The following is a 27,331-nucleotide window of genomic DNA, read 5'->3' on the forward strand; positions in this document are numbered from 1 at the left end:
TCCACCTTTCCTGATAGCCCCCAGCATTTAGCATCACTGTACTATTCATCAGGTACTTAATAAATAGGTTCTCTCATTTATTATCAACTTGTTGGGCCTCTGCTTCTTCATTTGCATGACTTCTGAGGTCTTTCTATTTATAAATCTATGGTACTGTGACCCTGTGTCAAGGTTCATCTTTTTCATCACCACAAGACTATAATCATGTCTCGTACCTTATTTTACTATTAGTATGTACGGTATTCAGCACAGTTCCTCATTTAAAGTAAATACTCAATAATGTTAGATGAAGAGTATCACCCTGGGCTACCTACGACTAGACAAATCTTGCAAAGTCCTGCCTTCCACGCTAACAGAAACATCTGCCTCTCCTGAGGCAGGGAAGAGAAGAGCATTTCAGTAAGGGATCTGATACTCGGACCAGATAAGCTAGTTCTCTTCTTTGGGAGAAGAGCTTCCTCTAAATGTCCAAAGCACTTCTTTTACGTCCTTCCCATCAAAAGACAGGGGTTGGACCTGAGATTTCATTGATGGAGGGAGTTCTACCAATGCTGCTCAAGTCTTAAGAGTTGCTTGGATCATTGAGGTTACATCACTTTCCCGGGATCACAGAGTCAGTTTGTCAGAGGAGGGACTCAAAGCCAGGTGTTTGCCTTCTATCCCCTGTGCCAGAGATGTTAAAGACACAGGCTATGGACTGCATGAAACCTGAATCAGATTAAAATGTAACTGGGAACTATTTAACAAAAGAAATAAAAATACAAGGGATAGCTAGGTGGTGCAGTGAGCACTGGCCCTGAAGTCAGGAGGACCTGAGTTCAAATCTGGCCTCAGACACTTAATATTTCCTAGCTATGTGACTCTGGGCAAGCTACTTAATCCCAATTGCCTTAGCAAAAAACAAATAAATAAATATACAACAAAACATAGATGATATTACTACTTGGTTTTTAAAGTTGGTATGTGGCTCACAAGAGATTCTGATGTCTGTTTGAATGGCCCCCATTTCTCTTTGAGTTCCAGCCCCCCACCAGCCCATACCACTGGCTCCTCTTGTAGCAACTGTCATTGGAGAATAGTTATCTGGGCACATGTCATCTACCATGACGCTATTGAAGGCAGAGATTGGGTATCATTTTCTATGTACCACCCTGCCTGACAGTGCCTTCAGGTAAAAGGTGCTCAGTATTAATGCAAAGTACTACAGGGGGTACAGAGACCAAAAAAGAATCACTGCTCCAAAGGCGATTCTGGTATAATGATGAAGGTTACAAGGTTATACTGCTAAATGTGCAAGTAAATTATTATTCAGTGAGCATTTTCTATGGGAAATTTTTTTTTTTTGTTGGGAATTCAAACAACAAGAAATATAGCCCTATCCTAAGACTTCCATTCTAGGGATATGAGCAGGTCCAGACAGGAGAGATGGAAGGTAATCCTAGAGGAGAGCCTAATTAGCAGAGTTTGGTAGAAAATTAGGGATTCTAATAGGGAGAGGAGAGGAAGAGAAAGAATGGGAGAGAGCCAGTGCATGAGCATGGAGATGGAATAGGAGACGGAACACTATGGGTGAAGAGCAGCAAGTAGGCCAGTATGGCTGGATGTCACAATGTGTGGAGGACAGAAATGTATAATATGACTGGAAAGGTGGGAACTCGCATTTTTCTGATTCCAGAGAGCTTTATGCCAGTCTCTTGAGAGTTGTTTAGCAAGTCTAGATCCTTCCCCAACCCTGAAATAAATGAATGAATGGATAAACTGGAAAAAGAAAAGCAGCTACTTGAGGACAAAGGCCATTTTTGTTTTGTCTTTGTATCCTACTACCTAGTACCTTGTAGAAAACAAATATCCATAAAATTGCATTAAATTGATTTCTTGCTGTTATAATTTAAGCACTGTCCTAAGTTGGGGCTGTTTCATTCTGTGGAGAGTGAGAATGGAACCACTAGTGAGCCAAGAAGTAGGGCAATTGTGCTTGTTTGAAAAATTAAAGATCAAATATTAATAAGCAAACGATACATCATGTGCCATTGAAGAAAAATTTCACCAGAGGTAAGGTAACCAGCTTTGCTAAGAATAATCTCTAGTCAAACTTACCAAACTCATCATTCAATCTAGATGCTAGTATAGCTTTTGAGTTTTCTATTCTTATGAGGCCAGGCCATGCATTTTAGTAGTATAGGAAATCAGGATGTGATAGGATTAGTTTAAACTTACATCATCATCAGTTTCTCCACCTTGCATTGTACCCACGATGCGTTTGTTGGGTCTTCCTAAAGAGAAAAGATCATCAAGAAATAATGAAAATTTACTAGTTCTTAAAAATGAATTCTAACAAAGTTAAGACAGAAAATAAATTCTGGGATCTATATTGCCAAAAAATAGCCCCACTTTATTGTCATGACCTCTAATAATCTAACAGGTTTCTTTTTCCTTGTTGTCTAAAGTTTTTTTCCTCAACATTGGTTGCCTTTATTTTTTGCAAGTAAAGAGTCTTGCATATAGTATTATGCTTATTTGCTAATGGCTTTAACTGTTGGAAATCTCATCTTTCCCTATGAACTAAGATGCCTTTTCTGAATTGGTCCTGACTAAACATTAGGCCCAAAACTAACTCTATCCCTACAGATGTCTTCATCATTAATATCACTGTTTCTGAGAAAACACAAAGTTAAATGAAACATCATGAAACATAGTTTGGAAAGGTTAAGAGGAGACCAGGCTGTCATGACAAGGAGCTCACAGTGTGCAATCCTAGAGTTATGCTTGCCTCTTCAGGGTGCTATCTAGCATGCCTACCTCTCTCCCCAGTTCTGAAATGAGTGAATGAATAGATGACAGCTGGGATAATTAGGAAAAGTAGTAAATAAAAATATTTAGAATATTAGAGTTAGGAAAAGCTGAAGTTGAATCCTGCCCCAGGCACTTAATTAACTGTGTGATTCTAGGTAAGTCACTTAACCTCTCTCAGTTTACTCATCTGCAAAATGGAGATAACACCACCACCTACATCACAAATTGTGGGGATCAAATGAGATTTATAAAGCATTTTCCCAGCCTTAAAGTGCTACCCAAATACTTGCAATTACCATAGTTACTAATCATCCAAATTCTGTATAGGATAATGTTTCAGTGAGGTTTTATAATATTATGAGGAGGTATGGTTACTTCAATTATATTGTAAAATAATTAACACTAGTTAGGGCAATCAATGTTGTAGCTGTGCTGTAGTGTAATGGAAGAACTGGAGTTAGAGGCTAGCATTTAATTTGTGTTCTTTTCATCATGTCACATTTCCTCTTATCTGTCTGGACCAATACAACATGATTCATTATTACATAGATCTGTACAGAACATAATTCAAAACATGCACCCAAAGATAATGGGAGATAATCAAGAGTACTGAATTTGGAGCTATGAAACCTGGATTTAGATACATTTAATACATTTGATCTCTGGCAAGTCACTCATTCTCTCAGGCCTTGGTTTCCTCCCCACTAAAAAACAAGGGTTCAGCCTTGCTAATTCTGAAAAATATCTTCTAATTCTAACCCTAGAATCCTCTGAATAGTCCAAATGTGTAATGCAGCAGTTGATTAATAGGCCTGTGGAATATCTGGGAAGGCCAGAGTCATGTGCTGACATCATTCCTGCCTACAAGACTATCATGTGTGTCCCCTGCCCCAGAAACAAGGATGTATTGACAGCACTAAGGGAGAGTTTAGGATATGCCCAGTTAGGAACCTCCCTCTAGCAAGAAGATCAAACAGATGCTCTGCAATTTATAAGCTTAGGGAATTGCCTGGGGCACTGAGAAGAGGAGTCACTTGCTCAGGTCACACAGCCACTATATGTCAGAGGCAGGACTTACAGTCGGGTCTTCCTGACCCCAAGGCTCAACTATCTCTCTCTCCACCATGCCACGTTACCTTCAATGTTATCCTGGAGATGGGCCATGACTGTTTTAAAGACAGTGGAGCCCTAATTAGGAATTATTATTTATCAAAGAGACGCAGATTACTGTATATTTCTGATTATTGTATATTCTGAAAGTTCCTAAAATGGGAAAATGTATCTTCTGCCACTGGAGGCTACATAGTCTAGAACAGGATTTAGGGAGAACAACTAATAAGTAGTTCATGGGCCAAATCAAGCTAGGAGGCCTAGTAAATTTAGACCAAAAGTAAGCCTTCTAGGGCTCTAGATATACCCCTGACAGAGGGCAAGTCTTGGCTCTGTGATGGCAAGGGAAGGGGAAGGAGAATAAGCATTTATGAAATACTTCCCATGTGCTGGACTCTGTGCTGAGCACTTTGCAAATATTTCATTTGGAAGTAGGAAACTTTTAAATCACTCCAGAATACTTCTCTTAACTAAGGGGCAAAAGTAAGTGGCAAAAAAAATCTAGGCACCTTGCATCAAAACTTCCATGGCTGTTCGTGGCTTTGATAATCGTCTCTCTTCCATTTCACTGTCAGATTCATCATCTTCTTGGATGTCTATGTCTGAATCATCATTACCTAGATAACAAAAATATTAAATGTTACAAAAACAGTTATTTTATTTCCAGGCTCAAATCACAATCCAATAAGAAAGCTCAATATTCAAAAGTAATTTGTACCTTTCAGTTTTTTCCCTGATCTGTGAGAACAAGAGGCTTTTTTTGATTTGTTTTTGACTGTCAATATTCAATAATGTTATACTCTTTTTCTGACTTTTAAAGCAGGGAGGAACATTGGTAAGACACACAGATGGGCTATGAATAAACCATTTTGGGGGGCAAACATCAATTTGTGGGCATAGAATAATCTGTACCTGAAGGTACTGAGCCTGTAAGGGTTAGGGCATGTACAATAGGAACTGTTTTGACTGCAATGGAAAAAAAATGTCTCATGCCTACTTTAGGAAGGATCACAAATGGGATTGGAAAAACAATCATCTTAAGATTTAAATTTGTCAATCCTGGTTCTACATACCTCTACCTGGAAACTAATCTTAGGGTCTACTGACTGACTTTAACATTTCTAATAATTTTATCAGCAAGTGTCCCTTTCGCTGATACAGTGATAGAGATTAAAATACCTTCATGACTTTTATATGGTAGTTCCCAAACTGATGATGAAGAGTTTCACCTGGTAGCCCAAATTCTGGTGCTGAGTTTCTCCAAAGTTAGCTAGGCTAATACATGAAGAGCAAATGCAAAAGTGTTAACCAGCACTTTAGCACAGGCCTGGCATGTAGTAGGTGCCTATTGTCTATTAACTGATTTACTGATCTGATACAGACTTGTAACATACTTGCCAGAATTTGTGGTCTAGTATTATCGCTTTGGGGAACCGAGGATAACTTCTAAACCACAATGAGGCCCCAGAGCAAACTTTGGGTAAACAACTGATTACCATTGTGCCAAAAAAAAAAAAAAAAAAAAGTCTTTTTTCAGTCACTAAATATTGTACAATATGATGGAAAGATAATCATCAGCATTAATGTAAAGAAAATTAATCAAGTACTTCTCTTAGAATGCCTGATGTGAGGCCTGGCACATTAAGGGGTGTTAAGGTTGAATTCCCTATTTTCTTCAATCACCAAGAAAATGTTCTTGTGCTCTGAGAAATAACAAGAATTAGGTCCAAAAAGAAAAACACTTTACTACTTCTTGCAAAGACCTCAAAGCAATAAATTTAATTTTTATTCACAAATATGTAGAGAGCCCAGACAGGAAGGGGAAGGGCTAACCAGTGTTCCATTCATGCCCAGTTTTACCACAATGCTGGTACATAGTAGATGCTTAATAAATTTTGATTAATGCCTATTACTATTTTCATATTCTTCCATCACCCATTTTTAAAAGACACAGACAAGTTTAGTTACACGGTCTAAATCTACAATTGGAAGGAGTCTCAGAGACCAACCCTTTCATTTTAGAGACTTTTCCTCAGGAAAACAAGGCTTAGGGAAATGAAATGATTTGTCTAAACACATACAAATAATACCAGATTTGAAGCCAATATAATGAACCCAGGTGAATAAATCCTAATGATTAAATTTTAAAAACTCAGTTTTACTTTTTATTTCAACTAGCAAAATCCAGTAACATTAAAGTTATTATACTATTCAATAAAAACCAAAACCTACGCTAAACTCTTATCAAAATCAGTATCTGTTGAAAAAACTGAACTTCAAATCAAACCATTAAAGTCTTTGTATCTAAGGAAGCTAATTAAAATCAATATTTTTTTTTTGTTGAAATCGATCATCAGTGTCATACATTGAACTGAAAGGCTGCAGAAATTAGACAATGTAGGCTATGTCCACTTTACACAGCTAATATTGTAGCAACTGAATTGTATCTTTCATGTCTCTTCCAAGTCCAAAAATTCTTAAGATAGTTTATCATTTTGATAATATATGCTCCAAAATGATACAACCCCATAGAGAGCCAAAGATACCTCCTCCAAGATAAAGAACTGGGTCTAGAAAGCTGAATTTGCCACATGCAGAAGATACAATATAAAAGTCACATTCACAAATTCCATAGCTATACGTTTATCATGCTTAATAACATCAACCTCTTGGAGTTATAGAAAGATAATAAAGCCCTTTAAAAGGGCTATGTAAATGTTAGCTGTTAGTATTATAGAATTCTTAGGTGCCTGAGAAAGGTGATTAAGCCTTAGCCAGCTCACTAGAACTGGAGAATGGATTGGGTAAGGATATGCTCAGATATAGTGACAAAATGGAGATGGACTAAAGAAACAAAATTTTTCTTGGAAATATCTAAACTCTTTCAAGAATTCTGAGGACCTCTCTATCCCCTAAAGTTCACACTCCACAAGCCTTTAAAAATATACATTTCCAGTCTTTCTTGACAAGTTTACTGGAAGTGCTATTTTACATGAATTTATATAAAAGGTACTCAAAAGAATGTCATGTGTATCTGGGAAGGCTTAAATACTATAGGCTGCCACCAGCATAAAAAGTAGAAAACTGCCTGGGCCTCTCCGGAAATCTACTCTCAAGTAGAATTTGTTACCCCTGGAAAAGAAAATTATTTTTATCACTTCAAAAGCATCAAAAGCTAGAATTTTCCATTCTTGGATCTTTTTACAGGTTTGTTTTTTGTTTTTGGTTTTTTGTTTTTTTTTTTTGTCATGCCTAAAATGCATTTCTTATCAATTTTGCCTTTTAGAATATTTAACTTCCTTCAGAGATTCATTTCCTATAACAAATCTTTTCTCATTCCCCAGTATTATAATGCTTTCTCTTCCTCAAAATACTTCATATTTACTTTGTGTCTATAGTGCTTTCCTTAATAAAATAGAAGTTTCTTGAGGATAAAACTAGTATTACTTTTGTGTACCCTTAGCACCTAGCACAGTGCCAGGTGCATAGCAGATGTTAATGAAAGTTTGTTGATTGTTGAGAGCAAAACAGCCAGTCATAGACGACGTCAAACAGAATGACCTATTGAGTCGCCTCCCAAAACTTTGGTCAGAGGAGTATAAAGCAGATTTATAAGTGAAAAGGAACTACCTTTCAGCACAGAACTAGAATTAACAGACCCGGAGGCTGTCCAAGTTACAAAGTTGATTGACAAAAGGAAAACTTTTACTTTTTAAGTTGTAGAAGTGATACCATAAGACAGTATGAGCATAAATGATGCAATGTATGAGATACAGCTTTGGATGAGATATTGAGGACTCCCTATTCTTCCGGTGTCACAGCTTCTCAGAATAACAGGATTGAGTGTGTGTTAATCATCAACTCATTCACCTGCTGGAAGGGAGGGAGCTGGACAAGATGACATTCTTGGCTCCTTCAGCTCCAAAGTTCCCTGACTTCTCTTCCTTCAACAACCATGAAGGATATAAAAAACTGTTTATAGTTTGCCAACTTTTCTCCTTAGAGAGGAATTCTGTAATCTAGGAATAACCTGAGTTATAGTAAATTATAGTATCACCCAAGGCTACATAGCTGAGTTCTGTGTTGAGGGACAGAGTAACAAGGAAGATCTTGATTCCTCCTGGCTTAGGAAAGTGCCTAACAAAGTAAACTGAAAGCTTCTTTTGAGATCAATTTTGTAAGAAACCTCTACAAGTGACCTGGGGTGGAGAAGAACAGGCCAGAGCCAAAGGACTGCATCAGATATATCTATAAGAAGGGAGACATCTACTTTTTCCTTTACATCTTTTATTAAGTTTACTTATCAAAGGGGACTGCCCACTTTGATTTTGTCAGTGTTATCAAAAGATATTGCCCCTCTTGATTTTTGTCAAGAGTCAATCATATCGTCTCCCCTCATAAGTACCAAGAAATTCTTGATACAGTGTGAAATGATCAAATGACCATCCTTTTTAATAACCTATTGGCCTTGTTAATAAAATGATTAAAGTGCTCCCCTCATAAAAGAGTGCCTAAAATATCCTGATTCACATTCACAGCATGATGAGTCTTCTTATACATAAGGAATCAAGATGGTCGAAGAAATGCTGGAAAGTCATGAAGGGAATTCTTTCCTGACAGACATCTTGTTGCCCATCCCTAGAGTGGTCTACAGTTAAAAATGAAGTCAGGAAAAGTTCTTAAATTGAAATAATTTTCCTAATGTAATACAAACACATGCATCAATTAGTACTTCAGAAGAAATGGCAGGCATGGGCACCATGATTCTATGTTCAGAAAAATAAAATCAGACCCAAAAAAGAGTGGAAAAGAAATTAGCCAGCATTACTTACCTCAAACTTCTACTCAAACTCCATTAGATCCATGCCGCCGAGTGTTCCCAGCATTAATCTGCCTTCCCTACCTTCTTATTTTGCCTGCCTTATTTCACCATCCTATCCCATTCCCACCCCTTTTCAACACTTGTCTTTATAGTTTCTGTGCTGGTTACCCCATGTCCTCTTTGATTGTTTAAGTATGATGACAGCCCTATTTTCTGCTGCCATCCTGGTCTTTCCCAATGAGAATCCAAAGAATTGGACATGCCATTTCCTAATTTCATAAATTAATGAAAAATTAATTATGTCTGCCTTCTCTTACTAAATGATATACTCCTTGAGGAGAGAGACAATATATTCTTTTATGCTTCTCCAGTTCTAACATGGAGCCTTGCTCATAGTAAGTACTTAATGTTTGTTGAACACTGATTTTGGCCCCCAAAAAAATGCTTTTTAATTAAGATTCATATAATTCCTGAGTATGTCTTGGCAAATTCCCAAATATCTGACATGTCATTTTAGCAACTCTGAATGGTTCTTTTTCTAGCTCTTCTTAATAAATTTTGTTGGTAATATCTTAATCATGTTGATGATTTGTATGGATTTATTTTATATCTTTTAATTTTGAAGTTATTAGTCATTTCAATTAATTTTTAGCTTATTTGCTAGGATTCTCTAATTACACTATCATGTTGTCTGCATTTTGTTTTTTCTTAGCCTATGCTTACTTTCTCAATTTCTTTTTTTTTGTCTTATTGCTATAATAAATATCAGTATTGCTGTAGCTTCCTAGTACTATGTGTAGGAAGAGGAAAAGAGGGAAGGGAAAGAGAAGTTGTTGCTATAGTAGTAGTAATTGGCATTCTTACTTTGTCACTTATTCAATTCACTCTAGGGACTTTTCACAGTGAAAGTACCCTCTGTCCTTGTGTTCTTTCCCTCTTCTTGACTGGCTTTTCCCAGAACTTCAGAGCAATCATGCCCTCATTCCTCTCTAAGGTATACTCTTGAGTCTCTGAACTTTCTCTATTATGCTCCATGAATAAGTACCTTCATAACCTTTCCACGCTCTACCATTGTTCAACTTCTTTCTCCATTTAGAATACAAGCTTCTTGAGAACAGGAACTTTTTTTCTGCATGTATTTGTATTTCCAGGCCTTAGCACAAGGTCTTTCACATAGTAAATACTAACAAAATGCATGATGATTTGACTTGGTGATAATGATAGTCTAAGGTAAGCAGATCTAAAGATGGTAACCTTACTTCCACTCTTAAGAAGTCGCTTTTCTTCTTCCTTAAGTTTATTCTGCATTAGACGTAAAGTATTTTCAGCTTCCTGGAGGAAGATATGAAAAAAGCGGTTTGTATTTTCCTTTAAAATTTATGTATGCAGCTTTAATAAGATGGCTACTAAAGCCAAGAGCTTTAGAAAGACACCAAAACCAAAATTAAACAATATATGATACAAATTAACACAAACCCTAAAAAAGTACATTTAAGTTCATCTCAATGTTAAATTCATGATGAAATATTCCATGCTAGAATGTTCTTCCTCATTTTTTCTACCTCCTAGAACTCCTATATGCCTTCAAAACTCCCCTTAAGAGACTATTCCTTATTCTCCTAGTTGTTGGTGCCACCCCTCCAACCCTCAAATCACTGTTCATTTTACATGTATCTTATATTTAGTTATATATGAACATTCTGTAGGAAACAAATAGAAAGCTCCCTGATGGCAAGACATTATCTCACTTTCATATTTGTCTCCTTAGCATCTAGATTCACTGATATTTCTTCTATTCCTACTTCATCTCCCAATTTCATAAGATCACAAATTTAGACTTGGAAAAGTCCTCAAGGAGTATCTAATTTAACTTTCTCATTTTATACATGAGGAAACTAGTCCAAAGAAGGTAGGTTACTTATCCAAGGTCACACAACTTATTACCCAGAAGTGGCAGAGTGGGAATTTAAATTTGCTCCTCTGATTCCAATTACAGTACCCTGTCTAACGCACCATGTTTTCTTCCACAGAAGCTGCTAGATAGCATGGCTAGGCAGGATGGAGAGAAAGTGAGTAGCCTGAACTACTTGTAGCAGAAAATTGAAGCAAAGGTTCACCAGACAAGCAGAACAGCTTTTAAAATAACAAATTAACTTCTCTGCCATCTACTCAGAGAGTAAGAAGTATAAGGGGTGCAGATGCACTGCTCATTCACAAGTCTCTGTTCTGCTTCCAAGGTGAAAAGGCTCATCTCAACTGGTGCTGGTTAAGTTTCAAAGTGTTAAAATGTCTTTAAAAGGTGTGGTTTATTCCAAATATGCTTCACGTCTATTACAAAAGAGACTCGACTCTGGTTGTCATCAAGAGCAAATGAGAGACAGTTGTAAAAAGATTCATAGCTAAACTTCTCTCCTTTTCAGCAGAGGATTCATTATTGACTCATATATTCTTAATGGAGAAAACAGAGGATAGATACTGTGAGCTCCCTCTTTTCTCCCTTTATACCTCAAACCTTCTCCTCTTCAATCTTTCTCAGTCTCTCTTCTGCTCTAGAGACAGGTTTCTCCTGGCCTAAGCTCACCTCTCTCCCAGCTGTTCTTGACCCCATTCCCTCTCATTTTCTCTGGGAGGTTTTCCCCTAATTATCTCATATTTTTAATCTTCTTAAACTTAGTTTTCCTCATATCCCCATCCTTAACCTTCCCTTGACCTGTTCTTTGCTTAAGTTACTAATCTATATCCCTTTTCCCTTTCGCAGCAAACTCCCAAATATGGCCATCTTTACTTGTCGCTTCCATTTCCTCATCCTTCTATTTTCTTCCAAATCTGCTGGATTGCAATATCTGACCAGCATTTGACTGACACTGTCAAATCCAAGCTTAACCTAAACAGTTCAGTCAAACGACCATTCTGACTTGACTTCTTTTTAGTTCTTGACCCTACCAATTATGCCCTCCTCCTAGATGCTTGCAGTAGGTAATTGATAAATTCTGGAATTGAATTAAGGGGTCTTTTCTCATTTGCAAAATGAATATAACAATCTGGGAAAGTCAAACGAAAGGATAAATTTTTGTAAAAGCTCTTTGTAAATTATACAGTGCTATACAGATATAAAGTGATATTATTACTAATATTTTAAAAACTTGCATTGTTTTTCCAGGCATCTATTCTAAACCCTTCCTATTACAGATTAAAACATATATCTTCTTACTTAACTCTTAGCAAAGACTAAAAACAGATGCAGTATGTCATAGACATTGGACTTGAAGCCAAAAAGCTTTGAGTTAATGTCTCTAGTTTTTATCATTTAGCCTCGAAGAATTTTAGTTTTCCTCATCTATAAAATGGTGATAAGACCAACTGCCTCTGTGGATGTCACATGGATCAGATGGGACAATATCAGAGCATCTTTGCAAATCTTATATGAAGGTGAATTAATATAATTATTATTATTATGTGCAGGCAAGTCACCTCTTAGTTTTTTCCTGATTAAATCATTATTTAGATAAAAATGACTTCTCCCAACAAATTTATGACACCAAGGTGATCTAAAGGCCAAAGGACAAAAGAATGACAAGCACAAAGAATGAGTAAAATGTTGAGAAGTGTACAAAATGATCATTGCAGGACTCAATTAGGCTAGATCAAGAGGAGCATAAGACATTATGCTTTTCTAAAATTTATGTGGCATAGTTATAGATATCTAGTGATGGTAATAAGAAAAAATATATAATAATATAATAAACATTGTCAAAAAGAAACTATATCTATCCCTATTTGAAGATGACATAATAGTTTACTTAGAAAAACACCAGAGAATCATCAAAAAAGCTGAATTAAGATTAACTGCATTAGTTAAATAACAAAATATGCAATAAATCCACAAGAATTGTCAACATTTTTCTATAGCAACATATAGTGTGGGGCTTGATCTAAATGGCAAGTCCCTGGACTTGAAAGCCAGAATAAAGCAAAAATCTGGAAACCCAGCCTACATTATCATCATCATATGACTATAGAGAGAAGAAACTAAAAAATTAGAAAAAATATGACTCTTGCCCTAACTAGGAAGAAGAAGAAAAAAGACACATATGATATAACTGAGGACAATTACAATGTAGTATGTCAGTAAGTATAAACTCATTTAATAAAAACAGGATACAATGTAAAAAGTATAAACATTCACCTCAAATCTTTCCTGCTCCATTCTATGATGATCCTCAAGTTGTTGTTCTAGGTAGGCCAGATTTCGAAATTTTTCCAGATATATGTCATATTGCTTCTGCAATTCCTCCTCAATCTTCTCATATTCATCCATAAACGCTGGTCTATAGAGGTCAAAGAAAATGCAAGTGAAAGCTCTTTGGCTCTCTTCTGTTTAATATTTTTATAAATATAATAAGCATATCAATATATTATATAAATACATAAATATATAAACAACATACATATGAAGAGATGGAAAGAAAAACAGAATTGTCAATAAAAGAGGGATGGCTAATACTGGGGATGTCATTATGCAATGACAAAACTAAGAGCCTAAAAGAACTTTATGGGCTGGGCCTCCACAGACTCGGTCTAACAAAATGAAATTTAATAGTGAGCAAAGATTTGGAGGTGGAAGGGATCTTCTCTTATTTTATAGAGGAAGAAGCTAAGGTTTGAACCAGGTTCTTTGATCCCAGAGCCAGCCCTCTTTTGTGTAATGTTGTCCCAATAAATTTAATATCCTGAACTTGGGTTTAAAAAAAAAAAAAGAAATTCAAATATACATAATAGTATAGATAGAGGCTAGAACCTGCACAAAGAACCTGGGGAATTTAATAGATGGCAAATTCAATATATTCAACAATGTTGAATGCAGTTGCCCAAAAACACAGTTACAATTTTGTTTCACAAATCATATCCCTTGTGCCATGCCCTACTCAGATCACACTAGAACTGTGTGCAGTTCTTGGCACCATGTTTAGAAAGAATAGTGACAAACTACAGCCATTTGGGAGGGCAACTGGGATATTGAAGGAATTTGAAATCATGTCATATCAGAACTAACTAAAGGAAACAGAGATAGTTAACCTGAAGAAATGAAGATTTAGTGGGGATATGATAGTTCCTTCATATATTAGGACAGTCACATAGAGGAGAAAAGTCTCATTTTTAAAAAATTGTTCCTAAAGGATAGAATTTACAGTGAAGCAATTTTGATTCAGTATAGGGAAAATCATCTGAAAAATTTAATAAAGTGTTTGGAAAAAACCTCCTAGAGAGGCAGAGAATTCCTGATCATGAGAGGTCTTCAAATGGCAGCTGTATAATCACATTCTAGATAAGATTCCCCATTTAAATAGAGGCTAAAGTAGCTGTTCTCTCCGAGGTCCCTTCCAACTCTGAAATCCTATGATTTCTATGAAATAAATGCATCCAGAATTAGAATGCTCTTCCTGATTTTTCTTCTTAAGAGGCAGCTTGTAGTATAGTGGACAGATATTAGTCCTGGAGTCAGGAAGACAAGTTCACATCCTACCTCAGATACTTACTAGCTGTGTGACCTCAGGCAGGTCACTTAATCTCTATTTGCTTTATTTTCTCCAACTGTAAAACAGGGATAAATAATAATAGCACCTACTTCACAGGGCTGTTGAGAGGATTAAATGAGATAATTATAAAAATCAGTTAACACAATTCCTGGAACACAGTAGGCACTTTATAAAATTTTATAACCTTCCCTTCCCTCCCATGGAAAGACTTTAAGAAGAATGCTTGAAACTAGTTTTCAAAATACAAAAACTCAACTGGTGAATGTCTTAAGTAGTTTACCTTGACTTTAGCAAAACATTTTGACAAAATCTCAGATACTATTTTTCTGGACAACGGAAGAGAAAAAGGCTAGATAATAGGACAATTAAGTAGATGGATTCAAAACTATGTGAATTAGTGGACCCAAAAGGTAACCATTTTGATGATAACTAGTTTCTAGTGAAGAGCCCCAGAGATTTATCTTTAGTTTTGTGTTAGTTAAGCATTTATATTAATGACTTGGATAGCTAGCATGCTGTCAGATTTGTAGAAGGTGCAAAGCTTACAAGGACAGCTAACACATGGTATGACAGAATGAGGATCCAAAGAAATTGGCTGAGAAGGTGGGCCAATTTAATAATATGGAAGATTCTCTTCAGTTCTGGGCACCACAATTGAAGGAGGATGCTAATAAGGTGAAGAGTGTCCAACGAGGAGTAACCAGAATAGTAAAGGGTTTCAAGAATAAAAGGGACATAAGTGTAAAATGGAGATGATTAACTTTTTAGGAAAAAACTTTACAGAAGATACAATAACTGTCTTTAATTATTTCAAAGGCTATTACACAGAAACATGATTAGAGTTGGTCAGTTTAGTCCCAGAAGACAGAACCTGGCTTTAGAGTGACAGTTTATGTGACACATTATGGCTTGACAGAAAGAAAAACTTCCTAATGCTTAGAGTTACCCAAAAGGGGGAGAGACTGCACCTGGAAGACTACAGTGAATTCCTCCTTACCAGAGATCTTTAAGATCTTTTTGTGGTGGCAAAGAATTGAAAACTGAGAGGATGCTCATAAATTGGGGAATGACTGAACAAATTGTAGTATATGATTATAATGGGAAAAAAAAGTTTGCTTAAAAAATTTTTGTTTTTGGTAAGATGATGGGGGTTAATTGACTTGCCCAGGATTACACAGATAGTTAAGTGTTAAATGTCTGAGGCCAGATTTAAACTCAGGTAGACTCCAGATCTGGTACTGTGTCTATGGTGCCATCTAGCTGCCCCTTTTCAGAATAATTTTTAAAATAAGAGGACATTCAGACCATTATTCTACAAGGAGAAGGAATATAACAATATTCTGTCATCAGAATAAAAATTTTCACTTTTACCTGCATTTATATCTTAATTATTCCTGCTGCTACAATTCCACAGAAGACAAGATACATCTTGACATTTGGTAACATTTCAAATGAGCAAATTATAAGAGAAGTTACACTGGCAAGGAAGAAAAGAAGGGGAAGAAAGAATACAATGGAAGGACTATGGAAAAAAGCAAAGACAAAGGGGAAATGGTAGGGGAAAGATTACAAAGTAATTTTTAAAAAGCAAAAGAGAATCTAATCAATAGTGATTTAGAGTACTTTTTTCATGAATATAAAGAATTATAAATTAAAACAACCACCTCACATCTCTCAGATTGGCTAAGATGACAGAAAAAGATATAATAAATGGATGGGGGAAAACCGGGATACTGATAACATTTTTGATGGAATTGTGCAATTATGCAAGTATTCTGGAGAGCAATTTGGAACTATGCCCAAAGGGCTATAAAATTGTGCATACCCTTTGACCTAGCAAAGCCACTTCTGAATCTGTATCCCAAAGAAATCATAAAAGAGGGAATAGGACTCATATGAGCAAAAAATATTTGTAGAAACTGTTTTTGTTGTAGTAAAGAAGTGGAAAAGGAATAAATATCCATCAATTGGGGAATGGCTGAATAAGTTATCATAAATATTTCTGTTAAAAAAAATGATGGAACAAGCTGATTTTAGAAAAGCCTAAAAAGATTTACATGAACTGATGCTGAGCAAAACAAGCAGAACCCAGGAAATCACTGTACATAGTAACAGCAAGATTGTGCAATGATCAACTATGACAGACTTTCTTCTTCTCAGCAGTTCAGTGATCCAAAGTAATCTCAATAAACTTTGGATGGAAAATGCCATCCATATCCAGAGAGAGAACTTTGGAAACTAAATGTAAACCAGCACATGCTATATTTACTTTTTTTCCCTTCTGTTTTATTTATTTTTTCTTTATTTTTCCCTTTTGTTCTGATTTTTCTCTCCAATATGTCATAAAGAAATATGTAAAAATAAAATTATACATGAATAACCAAAGGAAAAAAAAATGTTTTTATGTGTAAATGGAAAAAATAAAATTTTCTTTAAAAAGCAGGAGAGAAGAAAATTACAAAGATATATGAAGAACCTAATTTTTCAAACCTGTGAATTCTAATTTTAAGAATTCACAAGTTTGCAAAGTCAGAAGTACAAGAACCACACTTAGAAATTCACATGCAATATTGCATTCATTAATGTGACCTTCAAAAGGTTAGTTTTTCAAGTACGAAAATCAGAGAGATTAACCCTGGTCTGAAATGGGAGGAATCAATTCAAAATGTACTTGCAAATGATTTGCTCTAAGAGTCTGGTCTGATGTAATCAAGTCTTGTGTAACCACTACCATCTGGATTTACTTACTCTGCATTCCAAAAATTTTCAAAAGATCAAACTCCAGAGTTCAAGAATTAAGTAATGTTCTAGAAATTTTGAAAGCAGCAAAGAAAACTGACTTTAATTGTTTGCTTCAGTGGGTAAATGAAATCTAATTTGTAAACTTTGAACTTGAACTTCTTGGGCAGTTAACATCTCCCCATTACATTTTATTCTTTTAGATTTTTGCTGCTTTATTATTTCAAAGACAAGCACTCTCCTGTATGTACCTGACACTCTGCAGAGTTTGTAGGCGCTTTCGGTTTCTTTCAAGTTCTAATTTTCTTTTTTCAATTTTGGCTTCTAAGTTTGCTTCATCCGAGGCCACATTGTTGAGCAAATCTTTAGTTTTCTGAACTTGTGCCTGAGAATGACAAAATAAGTCAGTGTAACAACATCAACTGTCATTCATGCTTTGTAAAAAAAACATTTGTAAGCTATTAAAATCTTAGATACATAAAATTAAAAGAACCTACAAGAGATGACCTTAACTACAAATGCAAAATAACCTTACCAAAATATCTTTAACTGCAACCCTCATCACTTTTTCAGTCTCATTTATCTCCAGTGGTCTGGCAATTGCTTCTGTTCTCAACTCCTATGAGCAAAAACCAATCAATTTATACATAGGTCCAGAAAAGACAACTATCATAACCAATACTCTTAGAATGGAATATGATTCATGCATTTATTTAAATGATACATAAGCATACTTTATTTGGTTCTCTATAATATCTTATACATTATTTACATATATTACCAGATGAATGAGTGTTCTATTTAGGAAAACTTGACAGAGACTGCTACAAACTAACATATTCCCCTGGCCAAGGAAAGGAATTCAGAGAAATACAAGAAGACTTGTATGAACTGATATAAAATGAAGTATATTATATCTTCAGGAAAAGACTAAATACAATGATCACAACCATGTAAATGGAACACATCTCTACATAAATAAAACAGTAAAACAAAATGAATGCTATGTAACTGTGATAATTATTGCCTGAGTGAAGAAATGGAGCTCCCTTCTGTTATTGGAGAACTGGGGGACTATAACCATAGAATAACAATTGCTGTCTTTCATGCTCAAAGAGGACCAAAATGGCATTACTATTTTGGAGTTAAGCTACAGTATGGTCTGAATGTGACTGATCAGACCAAGACCCACTCAGAAGGCTCTACACCAAGGGTCAGGCATAAATAATCCATAGGAACATTTGGAGTGCAATGTCCAAATTTTCATTATCTCACATTTCTTTTGAGCTACTACAATTCTCCTTTGCTCATGAAATATACCACCTTCTTTGATGCAGAAGATATTTGACTTTGACTTGCCTAAGATTCACTGTACCTATATGGAATCCATCTAAATACAAATATGCCTCTAAGTAATACTGTAACATTATTTTATGATTAGATTAGAAATATAACCATATATAATTTAACCATATATCCTCTATTGGTTATTATTTTATCTTTGCTTATATTGATACTATTATATCCATGTTTACATTAAAAAATGTATTCCTTTAGAAGCCTAACTCTTGTTTTACTCATCCATCTAACTCCTTCAATGCCATAAATGTTTATTAAATGTATATTATATACATACGATACTAGCAGCTCCCCAATTTTTATGTGAGGAGTCCTAGAATATTACAAGCAATTCATATTTACTCATGTACATGTACTTGTACATGGCTCCATGATTCATGGTACACTTAAAGTGAAATTCATGGCCTGGTAGTGTGGACATCACATTCTATGTACTATACCATCGTTTAGAGTATTTATAAAGAGAATAAGTTAGTTTTATCAAGTGGCATTTCAAAATTTCATACAACTTCACACAACTGAAACATGCAGGAATTTTTTTAAATTCTACAGTCCTTATTTATTAAAAATAAAAAATATTTTTAATTTAAAGTATGAAAAAAGAGAAATTAAGAGAAAGTTGAATGATAATCACAATTCTTAAAGACTAATGATAAATCACACTTTTCACTTTGAGTTACGAATTTGAGGTGCAAAATGATGCATACTTTTTCAGATTTATTTTGCTTAACTATTGTCCTCTATTACAAAGGAGGGATTTTATTTGGGAGAGGGTTAAGGAAAAGAGGAGCCCTACCCAAGAGGAAAGGAAGTAATAGTGATAATAATATGAAAATAAAGGAAAAAAGAAAAAAGAAAATGAAATTCTAAAGAAATTTCAAAACAGGGCAATGTTAGAACTACGTTAAATTTAAAATAATTAAAATCCAGCTGTATATAAAAGAGATTCACATTCTTGTATTCCTTTCTTTCTGTTCTTTAAGTAAAGTTCATGTTTGTTAATGTCTAGCAACCTTCATAGTAAGAAAAAAAAATTAAGCCAAACAAATTTATAGTTATCCTTGCAAAGAGAAAAAAAAATTTAAGAGTGAATAGAAGAGTTTTACAGTAAAAAGAAAAGTTTGCTGAATTTAACTGAATATATAGAAATAGCACAAGTATGTGAGAAATAGCACAAGAATCATTTTTGGTCCTTTTACAACTGATAGTACTACTCATAATTAGAAAGCCACAATATTTTGACAACATGATTTTCACTTTAGATTTTTTTTTTTGCTTTTATGAACAATGTCTTATCTACTACAGAAATTAACTAAGCAACAAAATTATTTTCTTTGAATATTGCTTACCCGCAGCTCCACTTCTTTGCCAAGTAAATCATAGAGAGATGCTCCTTTTGATGTAATTTCAGAAGCAAGCTGCCTAGCTGCTTTCAAATCTGCAATCTAGAATTTTTAAAAAGCAGAAACTTCAGTGACATCCTACATTAGATGAGTGATTTGAAAATTTAAAATACATATAATTAGAATGTTAACATTCTAAGTGGTCCTAACTGTCAGGAAAATCTTTCTCACAGCTGTTTACACCCTGTCATTTGGATCAAAATTCTTACGAGTTTGTATCAAGAGGAAAACCAGGCACTTTCTACATCTCTCTCCATGACTGAAATGCACAGAACTAAGAGCTAGCTAACGTATTCAGAAGTGATAGGAATGCTTCCAATATCCCTACCTCTATCCTCTTGAGTATAAAACCTTATAGAAATGGGCAGGCAATTAAGAATTTCTCCAATCTTTTCTAGAGAAAATGCTTTTGAAACCAAAGAAAGACTAATGAGAAGGTCTGTTCCTTTCTGTTCTTTGCATGACCATTCTCAAATTTCAACCTTTCTTTACACAGCCAATAGCTGGAAGCTGGGAAGAGTATAAAAAATTCCAAGCTGGATTTAGGAAGATTTATACACAGATCTTAGAGAAGTAACTTCTTTCAAGGAAAGATCTGGCCTATTTCTATGCTGGATAAAAAAGGCAATTAATACAAGAGAAGACTAGTAAGAGATTAGAGACTAAGAAAGGAAAAGTAAAAGATGTCACTAGAGTAATTTCATCCCAGGTAAACATTTCCTCAGGAATGCAACTAAGAGTCCTAGCTAACACTTAGAATTTCAGCTAACAAAGTACCTTCCTCACAGAAATACCAAAGCAAATAGTCATTTATTATTATCTATGTTTTCCATCCAAGATATCAGTGGTAAAAAGATCTGCATGTAATAACAAAGCTATTAAGTGGCAGATATGAAACTCATATATCCAGATCTTTTTCCTAAAAATAAGTGTCCTTACAACTAATGACAAAGTGCCCACAACTACAAGTTTGCTCCAGAGAAGTTAATTTCTATAGTTGAGATATAGCTTTATTTTCATCCTCTTCCCTAAGTATTTGTTCTATCATCCTTTTGCTTTAAAACTTCAGGCTTTGTAAGATAATTTAGACAATCACTATTTACCTTATTTTACAAATGAGAAAACAGATTCAAAGAGCAGGTAATTTTGCTGTCATGATAATAATAATGATAGCAGAACTTTATATGATATTTTAAAGTTTATAAAATATTTTCCACATATTATCTTGAGAGGAAAACCCAAGTTTTCTGACTCTAAATCCAATTGCTATTGCCACTGAACACTGTAGAACTTTTAATAATTGTTATCTTGAATGAGTGAATAAAATAAATTCATCTTATTACATACCTACAAGAATATATTTTGCCCTACCTTTGAGCCAAGATCAAATTTGAATTTGCTGATATCTTCTTCTCCTATTTCAGAACCTTCCATTCCTTTAGTTTTCATGGCATTATAAAGGACTGATGTGATTTTCAATAGTTCTTTTACTGCATAGCCATCTGCTTGATACAGTTTCTTAGTGTTAAGTTTTATATGGGCTTTGGTGGCCTATTTTTAGAAGAAAAAAATTCAGGTCTCTTCCATACAATGTCAACAAAAATCCGATGTGAACAGCTTAGAAAATGTCTAGGTTAAAAGGAAAACTTCCAAGAGAAGATTAACATTATACTATGATACTATATTAATAATCATACAAGGCAAAACTAAATATACTAGGATTATAACAAATACAACAGAAAATCTAAACAACTCTGAGGTTTTATCTCATATCCAACAAATAAGCAATATCAAAAGATGAGAATAGTTCATGCTGGAGGGAGTGTAGAAAAACAGGCACATTATGTATGGCTGGTGGAATTATGAATTGATACAACCACTCTGGAATCAATTTGGAATTATGCAAATGACTAAAGGGTCTATATTCTTTGATCTAGATATTCCACTATTAAGCACATACCTCAAGAAGGTTAATGATAAAAAAGGATCTATATACACTAAAATATTAATAGCAGCTCCTTTTTTGTGGTAGCAAAGAATTGTAAACAAAACAGAAACCTATAGACTGGGGGATGGCAAAGGAGGAGCTTGAGCCAACACATATAGTCAATCATTAATTTCATCGTGAGCATTTACATCTTGGAAACTGGCAAATGCTACGAATAACAGCTTGATTTATTTTTTGTAGATTGTTTAGTCTTAAGTTATGGAGAAAATGTTAATAGCAGAGTAAACGTAAAAGTGTTTCAGGCATTACTTTGTTTTCAATGAGACAGCTAAACATTTACCAGTTTACCAGTATGCTACAAAGCACAACCAAACAAATTATAATACATAAACATAATGAAATACTGTGCTGTAAAAAAAAGAATGAGCATGATGAATAGAGAAGCATGGAAAGACTAATCGTGACTTACAAAGTCAGGAAAAAACAATAAACACAATTACTATAGCAATGTAAATAAGAATAGACGCAAAACAATCAAAACAATCCTGCAAAATTATGCAGCAAACAAATTTATCTCTAATGAAGGGATATGAAAATATTCTCTTCACAAGCTATCTCCCTCCTGTACCATCCCCTTCCCTAATCTAACACTACAAATGTCAGACTTTTTTTAATGTGTTAACAGGTTTTGCTGACTTTATTTGCTCTTCTATTTTTAAAAAATTCTTTGGAACACATGGCATGACTCTCTGAGACATAAGAAAGAGATACAAGAAAAGACAGATGCAGATGATATAAAACAAAAGATATTAATATTTTAAATAAAGGGAAAAAAAAGTCTTTCACTCCTAAGTTCCTTGATTCTTACAATGAAATCTAACCGTGAACTAACCATGAATTGTGCAATTGCCTTAATGAAGAAAACTCGATCCTGCTCTGTCTCAACATCAGAAGGAATGTCAGTCTGAGGCTCATATCTATTTGCAAGAAAAAGACACATCAAACAGGTAAAAGGTATATTGAGTGGAATATGTAAAGTTGACACATTCGGAAAGCAAAAAACTGGACGATACATGTTATCTTCTCATTCCTAATAGAATGAGCAAAAGTGAAGAATATTCAAAGCCAAAGCTTCAACATGATCTACGTGAACAGATCAAGAAATAAAAGAAATTCAGAAATACAAGTTTTTGTTAAGTGTGCAAAACAAAACAGATACCTTCTTCACACTTCAAATTTAGACTTAAATCCTCCCCAAAATGTTAATTAGAAGTCAATTCTTGTCACAGATATAAATCAAACTAAGTGGGAATGATAATCTATTTACAAAGAAAGTAACAGAATCTGTTGGTATTAACATTCTCAGTCTTCTTGATGTGTATTAACAGTTATTTCACACAAGAACACTTCCAAATTATTACTATAACAGTACTTATAATAATTATAGCTATATATAAAATATATTATATTACATATAATAATATACAGATTTCTGCCAAGTAAATTCTTTGTGTGGTTAGATGTCCAAGCTGAGACACCAATAGTCAACTAAGAAATATCTTCTTTTGGACCAATGTATTCTCCTCTTTCATATCTTTCATAATAAACTGTTAATTTTTAGCTAATGATCCCACTAAACTCAATTTCTCTAAGGTCTTCTAAATGTCCCACAACCTTTTCTACAAAGCTCATTAATAAAAATCTAGCAATCAATTTCAACTACTAACCTCTTTACAAGCCAGAGAAGCACTTCAGATACAAGCCCAAAGTTTGGTGTGCGAAAATTCTCCATAGAGATGTGTCGGGGATATCCGAGAGCCCTCATCATTTCTGTAAAATCTGTTCAGCATAAAATATTATCTAATAAGCTCTATATTTTCTGTAATTTATCTAATTTATGGATTATCCAGAATCTTAACATTCTATTCTTTTAACTTTTTGGTTATTTCAGTGCTGTGGTTGACTCCCAGTTAGAAAGAGAGAAAACTCAGAACAATTACTCTGTTTTTCAAAATCTTATAAAGTTTGGTGGCAAAAAAAGATAATTAACATTTAAGTCTTGGGGGGGATTAGCTATGAGTTTTGTTTATTACTACAATCACTGGCCCTTCTTACCATTAATAATGGTCAATTGGCTATCCTTTCTTTTTAACTCAACTTTAGATAACAGAGGAAATTAATTGAACTCCCTGGATCTCTTCAATAGAGTTAATTCAGATCAAAGATGGACAGAAGCAGCTACACCCAAAGAAAGAACACTGGGAAATAAATATAAACTGCTTGCATTTTTGTTTTTCTTTCCGGGTTATTTCTACCTTCTGAATTCAATTCTCCCTGTGCAACAAGAAAACTGTTCAGTTCTGCACACCTATATTGTATCTAGGATATACCGTAACCTATTCAACATGTAAAGGACTGCTTGCCATCTAGGGGAGAGGGTAGAGGGTGGAGGGGAAAAATCGGAACAGAAGTGAATGCAAGGGATAATGCTGTAAAAAAAAAATTACCCTGGCATGGGTTCTATCAATAAAAAGTTATTTTTAAAAATTAATTGAACTCCCAAGGCAATATTTAGATTTCTCACTAATCAGATTAGGAAAGAGGGTGTTTCAAGTCCTGCCTTCAGCTGCTTTTTGGAATTTGTTGTGACAAAAAGCTAACAAAGGAGGGAATAGAGAAAAGTCTTCCCCACATATATAAAACACTGTAAGGATATGAGATGATGACCAAGAATTATAAATTTTGTTCCTATACTATTACAAACGTCTACTAATTTAACTATCATTTTGCTTACTGTTTTCATGTCAGAATTCTTACATTAAATCCTTAATAGATGATACCACATAGCACTGAACAGTTTACAAAGCACCCTATCATTTCACTTAATAATGCCAGCTGATACAGATGGATAAATAATGTTTTATCTTCACAAAGTGCTTTACTTTTTAAAAACCCATTTAGATAAAGTATAATATAATTTGCCTACAATCATACCATTTGACTCCAAATGCTCTTTCTTCTACATCCATTTTTCTCCTTTAAACCTCTCAAACACTTGTGAAATAATCAGGACAGACATTGTTACACTTATTTTATACTTGAGGAACTACCTATGAAATGAGGTACTCAGAAAGGTTCAGTAAGGGAAAATCGTGTTAATGATATAGAGATGATACTGGGTCCTCAAGGGCTAAGTTAGTGGAATATAAAATTCTGGCAGATACTATCAAACTATAAAGGCTTAGGGGGTTTTGAGGAGGTAGAGGAAGGTTGGGAGACACCAAACTTAAAGAGATTCATGTTGGGGTATAGCTCAACTTGATCTCCTCTGGTGAACCGCAAGACTGAAAATCAAATAACTTGTGACTGATTAAAAAGCTAGATTTATTCTAACCTAGCTTAGATTGAAGCCACAGGCTATAAAAGTCATTTCTGGAGCAAAAAAATTAATTTTACTTAAAATAAGAGTGCTCCACATCTAAGCTGTGTAAGTTACATAGTCAATAAGCAACTTTGTGCAGCAGTTTAAGATAGAAAAGTAATATCTTTCACAGAATTGGGAAAGGCAGAGGAATGGGAAAATCAAAGAGAGAAAGGTTGAGAGGGATTTTGGTGAAAATATTTGGAATTCAACAAGCAGGATTTGTTATCAGGTAGAGAAAATACTTTCTGAGCAGGGACAGGTGATAAGTGATCAAATATTTTACAATTTTAAAGAAATCTGACCTAAGACAAGCAGTGTTGTTAAAGTAATCATAAGAAAGCTTCCTATACTTCCTATACAAGGAGAGTTTCTACAAAAATGGATAGAGAATTGACGGTGATGCTAGTGAGAGAGGACATGGTCTGGGGAAGAAGTCAAAGAGAAAGGTAAAAGCAGCCTTAGGAGAGAGGCAGGACACCCCCCCCCAAAAAAAAAAAAAAAATGAATGAACCCATCTACTTTACTGTGTCGCTGCGTAACTTATACTTTAGTTCAGCCACAAGGCAGGCCACCAGATTTTAGTTACTAGGGAACAGGGTGTTTCAGAAGCGAGTGGCAACCTGCACCAGCGGAGACACTACTACCTTCATTGATGAGATTTCAACTCTTTTGAAGTTCTTAAGTACCCATCTTAAAATATTTTCATAAGCCCCTGATTTCACGGTGAAGGATAATTCTTCCACCCACAAAGATAGCACTCTCTTCGGTATTAACAAAAATGAGCCCAAAAGGAAAAAAATTCCACTTGGTGTCCCACTTTCTGGTGAGAGTTTATGGGTCAAGCCTTACTGGAATCTTTTCCAATAGTATTCTGCGCACTGCCTGCGCTAATTAATGCTGGTTTGAGGACAATGAAATGGTGGGTACCTCCCAGACCCTGGGCCTGCTGCTGTGTAGCCTGGCCTCTTTCCTCCCTCTCCAACCGCACCCAGAAAAAAATACATGGGACGCGGGGCTTGCGGCCAGATTTCTCACTCCCCCACCCCCAGTAACAGCCCCTTAATTACTAAGGGTCGGCCGCTCCTCCCTCGCTCCTTTCTACCTCCTCCTCTCCCCTTCTCCCCCGTGAGCCCAGAGCTGCGCTGGGCTGAGAAGCCGAGGCCTCCGCGGGGGGAAGAGGGAGGGGCAACAGGCCCCGGAGCGGCCTCCTCAAGTCTCCACGGCTCCCTCCCCCGTCCTTTCTCCCAGGAAAAAGAGCAGGGTCCAGGTCGGGGGCTGGGGGCAACCTTACTCCTTAGGTCACGGAAAGACATGGCTGGTGATCTCGTCAGTGACCTCGGTTGGCCCCTAAAATAACGCGATCCGGAACCTTGATTTTTAGCGACCCTCCATCGAGCCGGGAAGAAGGTGGTTTGGCTCGGGCGGTTACTATGGCAACCCCCAACGGAAGTCCTCGATGACTCGCGACTGGGGCCAAACGTAGGAGAATGCGAAGATGTGCGCCTGCGCAAAGGATTAAAGTCGTTCTCGGAATCTAGAACTGGTAGCTAGTGATTGGGCTTTGTGTCATGTTCTGGACACAAGATGTGCGCCTCCCTCTCGCCCAGGCTAGGTCCCTGAGGCTGTTTCCTCAGGCTTCATTTAGAACGGAGAGGATGCCTGGATTACGGAGGAGGGCGGGGGAAACCCCATTCCAGGTAACCCGGCAGAAAGTGTCATAATATCCTAAATTCACACACACACAGACACAACAAACATAGATCATTGTATTTACATGTACACACACATATAAACATATGTAATGTATAGCTATATACAAAGTTTACATGTATAAACATATAACATATATACATACAATACATATGTTTATGTGTACATACACAACAATATAATGAACATATACATATAAATGTGTGTCTATGGTATAAAATGAATAATATAAATACCAATGTTATTTATGCATATAAATACATATATAGAAACATAAATGTAGATGTGTGCATATGTGCACATGCACATATACTCCACATATTTGGGGGGAGGGAGTCTCCCCTTTGGGAGACTCAGATTCCCAGAATACATGATACTGGAAGTTTTGCAAGAAATTCTGGAGTGGGCTGTTCCTGATGGATTGGTTTTGGGAGACATCACAAAAAAGAAAGGGGAGGAAAAGGGGGAAGGAATTCTAATGTCTAG

The 27,331-nt window shown here is 35.5% G+C and overlaps 1 protein-coding gene across 4 annotated transcripts in view; it reads right to left on the reverse strand.

Moving 5' to 3' along the window:
- CLUAP1 (clusterin associated protein 1) overlaps window positions 1-26,702 on the reverse strand; it is a 29,090-nt gene extending 2,388 nt beyond the window's left edge. The window contains exons 1-12 of one of the 4 annotated variants that reach the window (XM_051967748.1): window positions 26,427-26,701; window positions 23,439-23,550; window positions 22,604-22,688; window positions 21,135-21,314; window positions 19,710-19,805; window positions 17,537-17,620; window positions 17,253-17,386; window positions 12,912-13,053; window positions 9,985-10,057; window positions 4,413-4,520; window positions 3,930-3,959; window positions 2,218-2,273 (exon numbers count right to left, since the gene is read on the reverse strand). In XM_051967748.1, coding sequence (XP_051823708.1) covers window positions 2,218-2,273; window positions 3,930-3,959; window positions 4,413-4,520; window positions 9,985-10,057; window positions 12,912-13,053; window positions 17,253-17,386; window positions 17,537-17,620; window positions 19,710-19,805; window positions 21,135-21,314; window positions 22,604-22,688; window positions 23,439-23,550; window positions 26,427-26,448 — 1,122 coding nt within the window. In that variant the 5' untranslated portion in view covers window positions 26,449-26,701. Of the gene's footprint in view, window positions 1-2,217; window positions 2,274-3,871; window positions 3,960-4,412; window positions 4,521-9,984; window positions 10,058-12,911; window positions 13,054-17,252; window positions 17,387-17,536; window positions 17,621-19,709; window positions 19,806-21,134; window positions 21,315-22,603; window positions 22,689-23,438; window positions 23,551-24,705; window positions 24,800-26,426 lie in introns of those variants that run through there. The other 3 variants (XM_051967763.1, XM_051967769.1, XM_051967756.1) reach the window with 3 other exon arrangements.
- Window positions 26,703-27,331: the final 629 nt, after the last annotated feature.

This window comes from Antechinus flavipes, chromosome 1 (genome assembly GCF_016432865.1).
Source record: "Antechinus flavipes isolate AdamAnt ecotype Samford, QLD, Australia chromosome 1, AdamAnt_v2, whole genome shotgun sequence".
Taxonomy (NCBI): domain Eukaryota; kingdom Metazoa; phylum Chordata; class Mammalia; order Dasyuromorphia; family Dasyuridae; genus Antechinus; species Antechinus flavipes.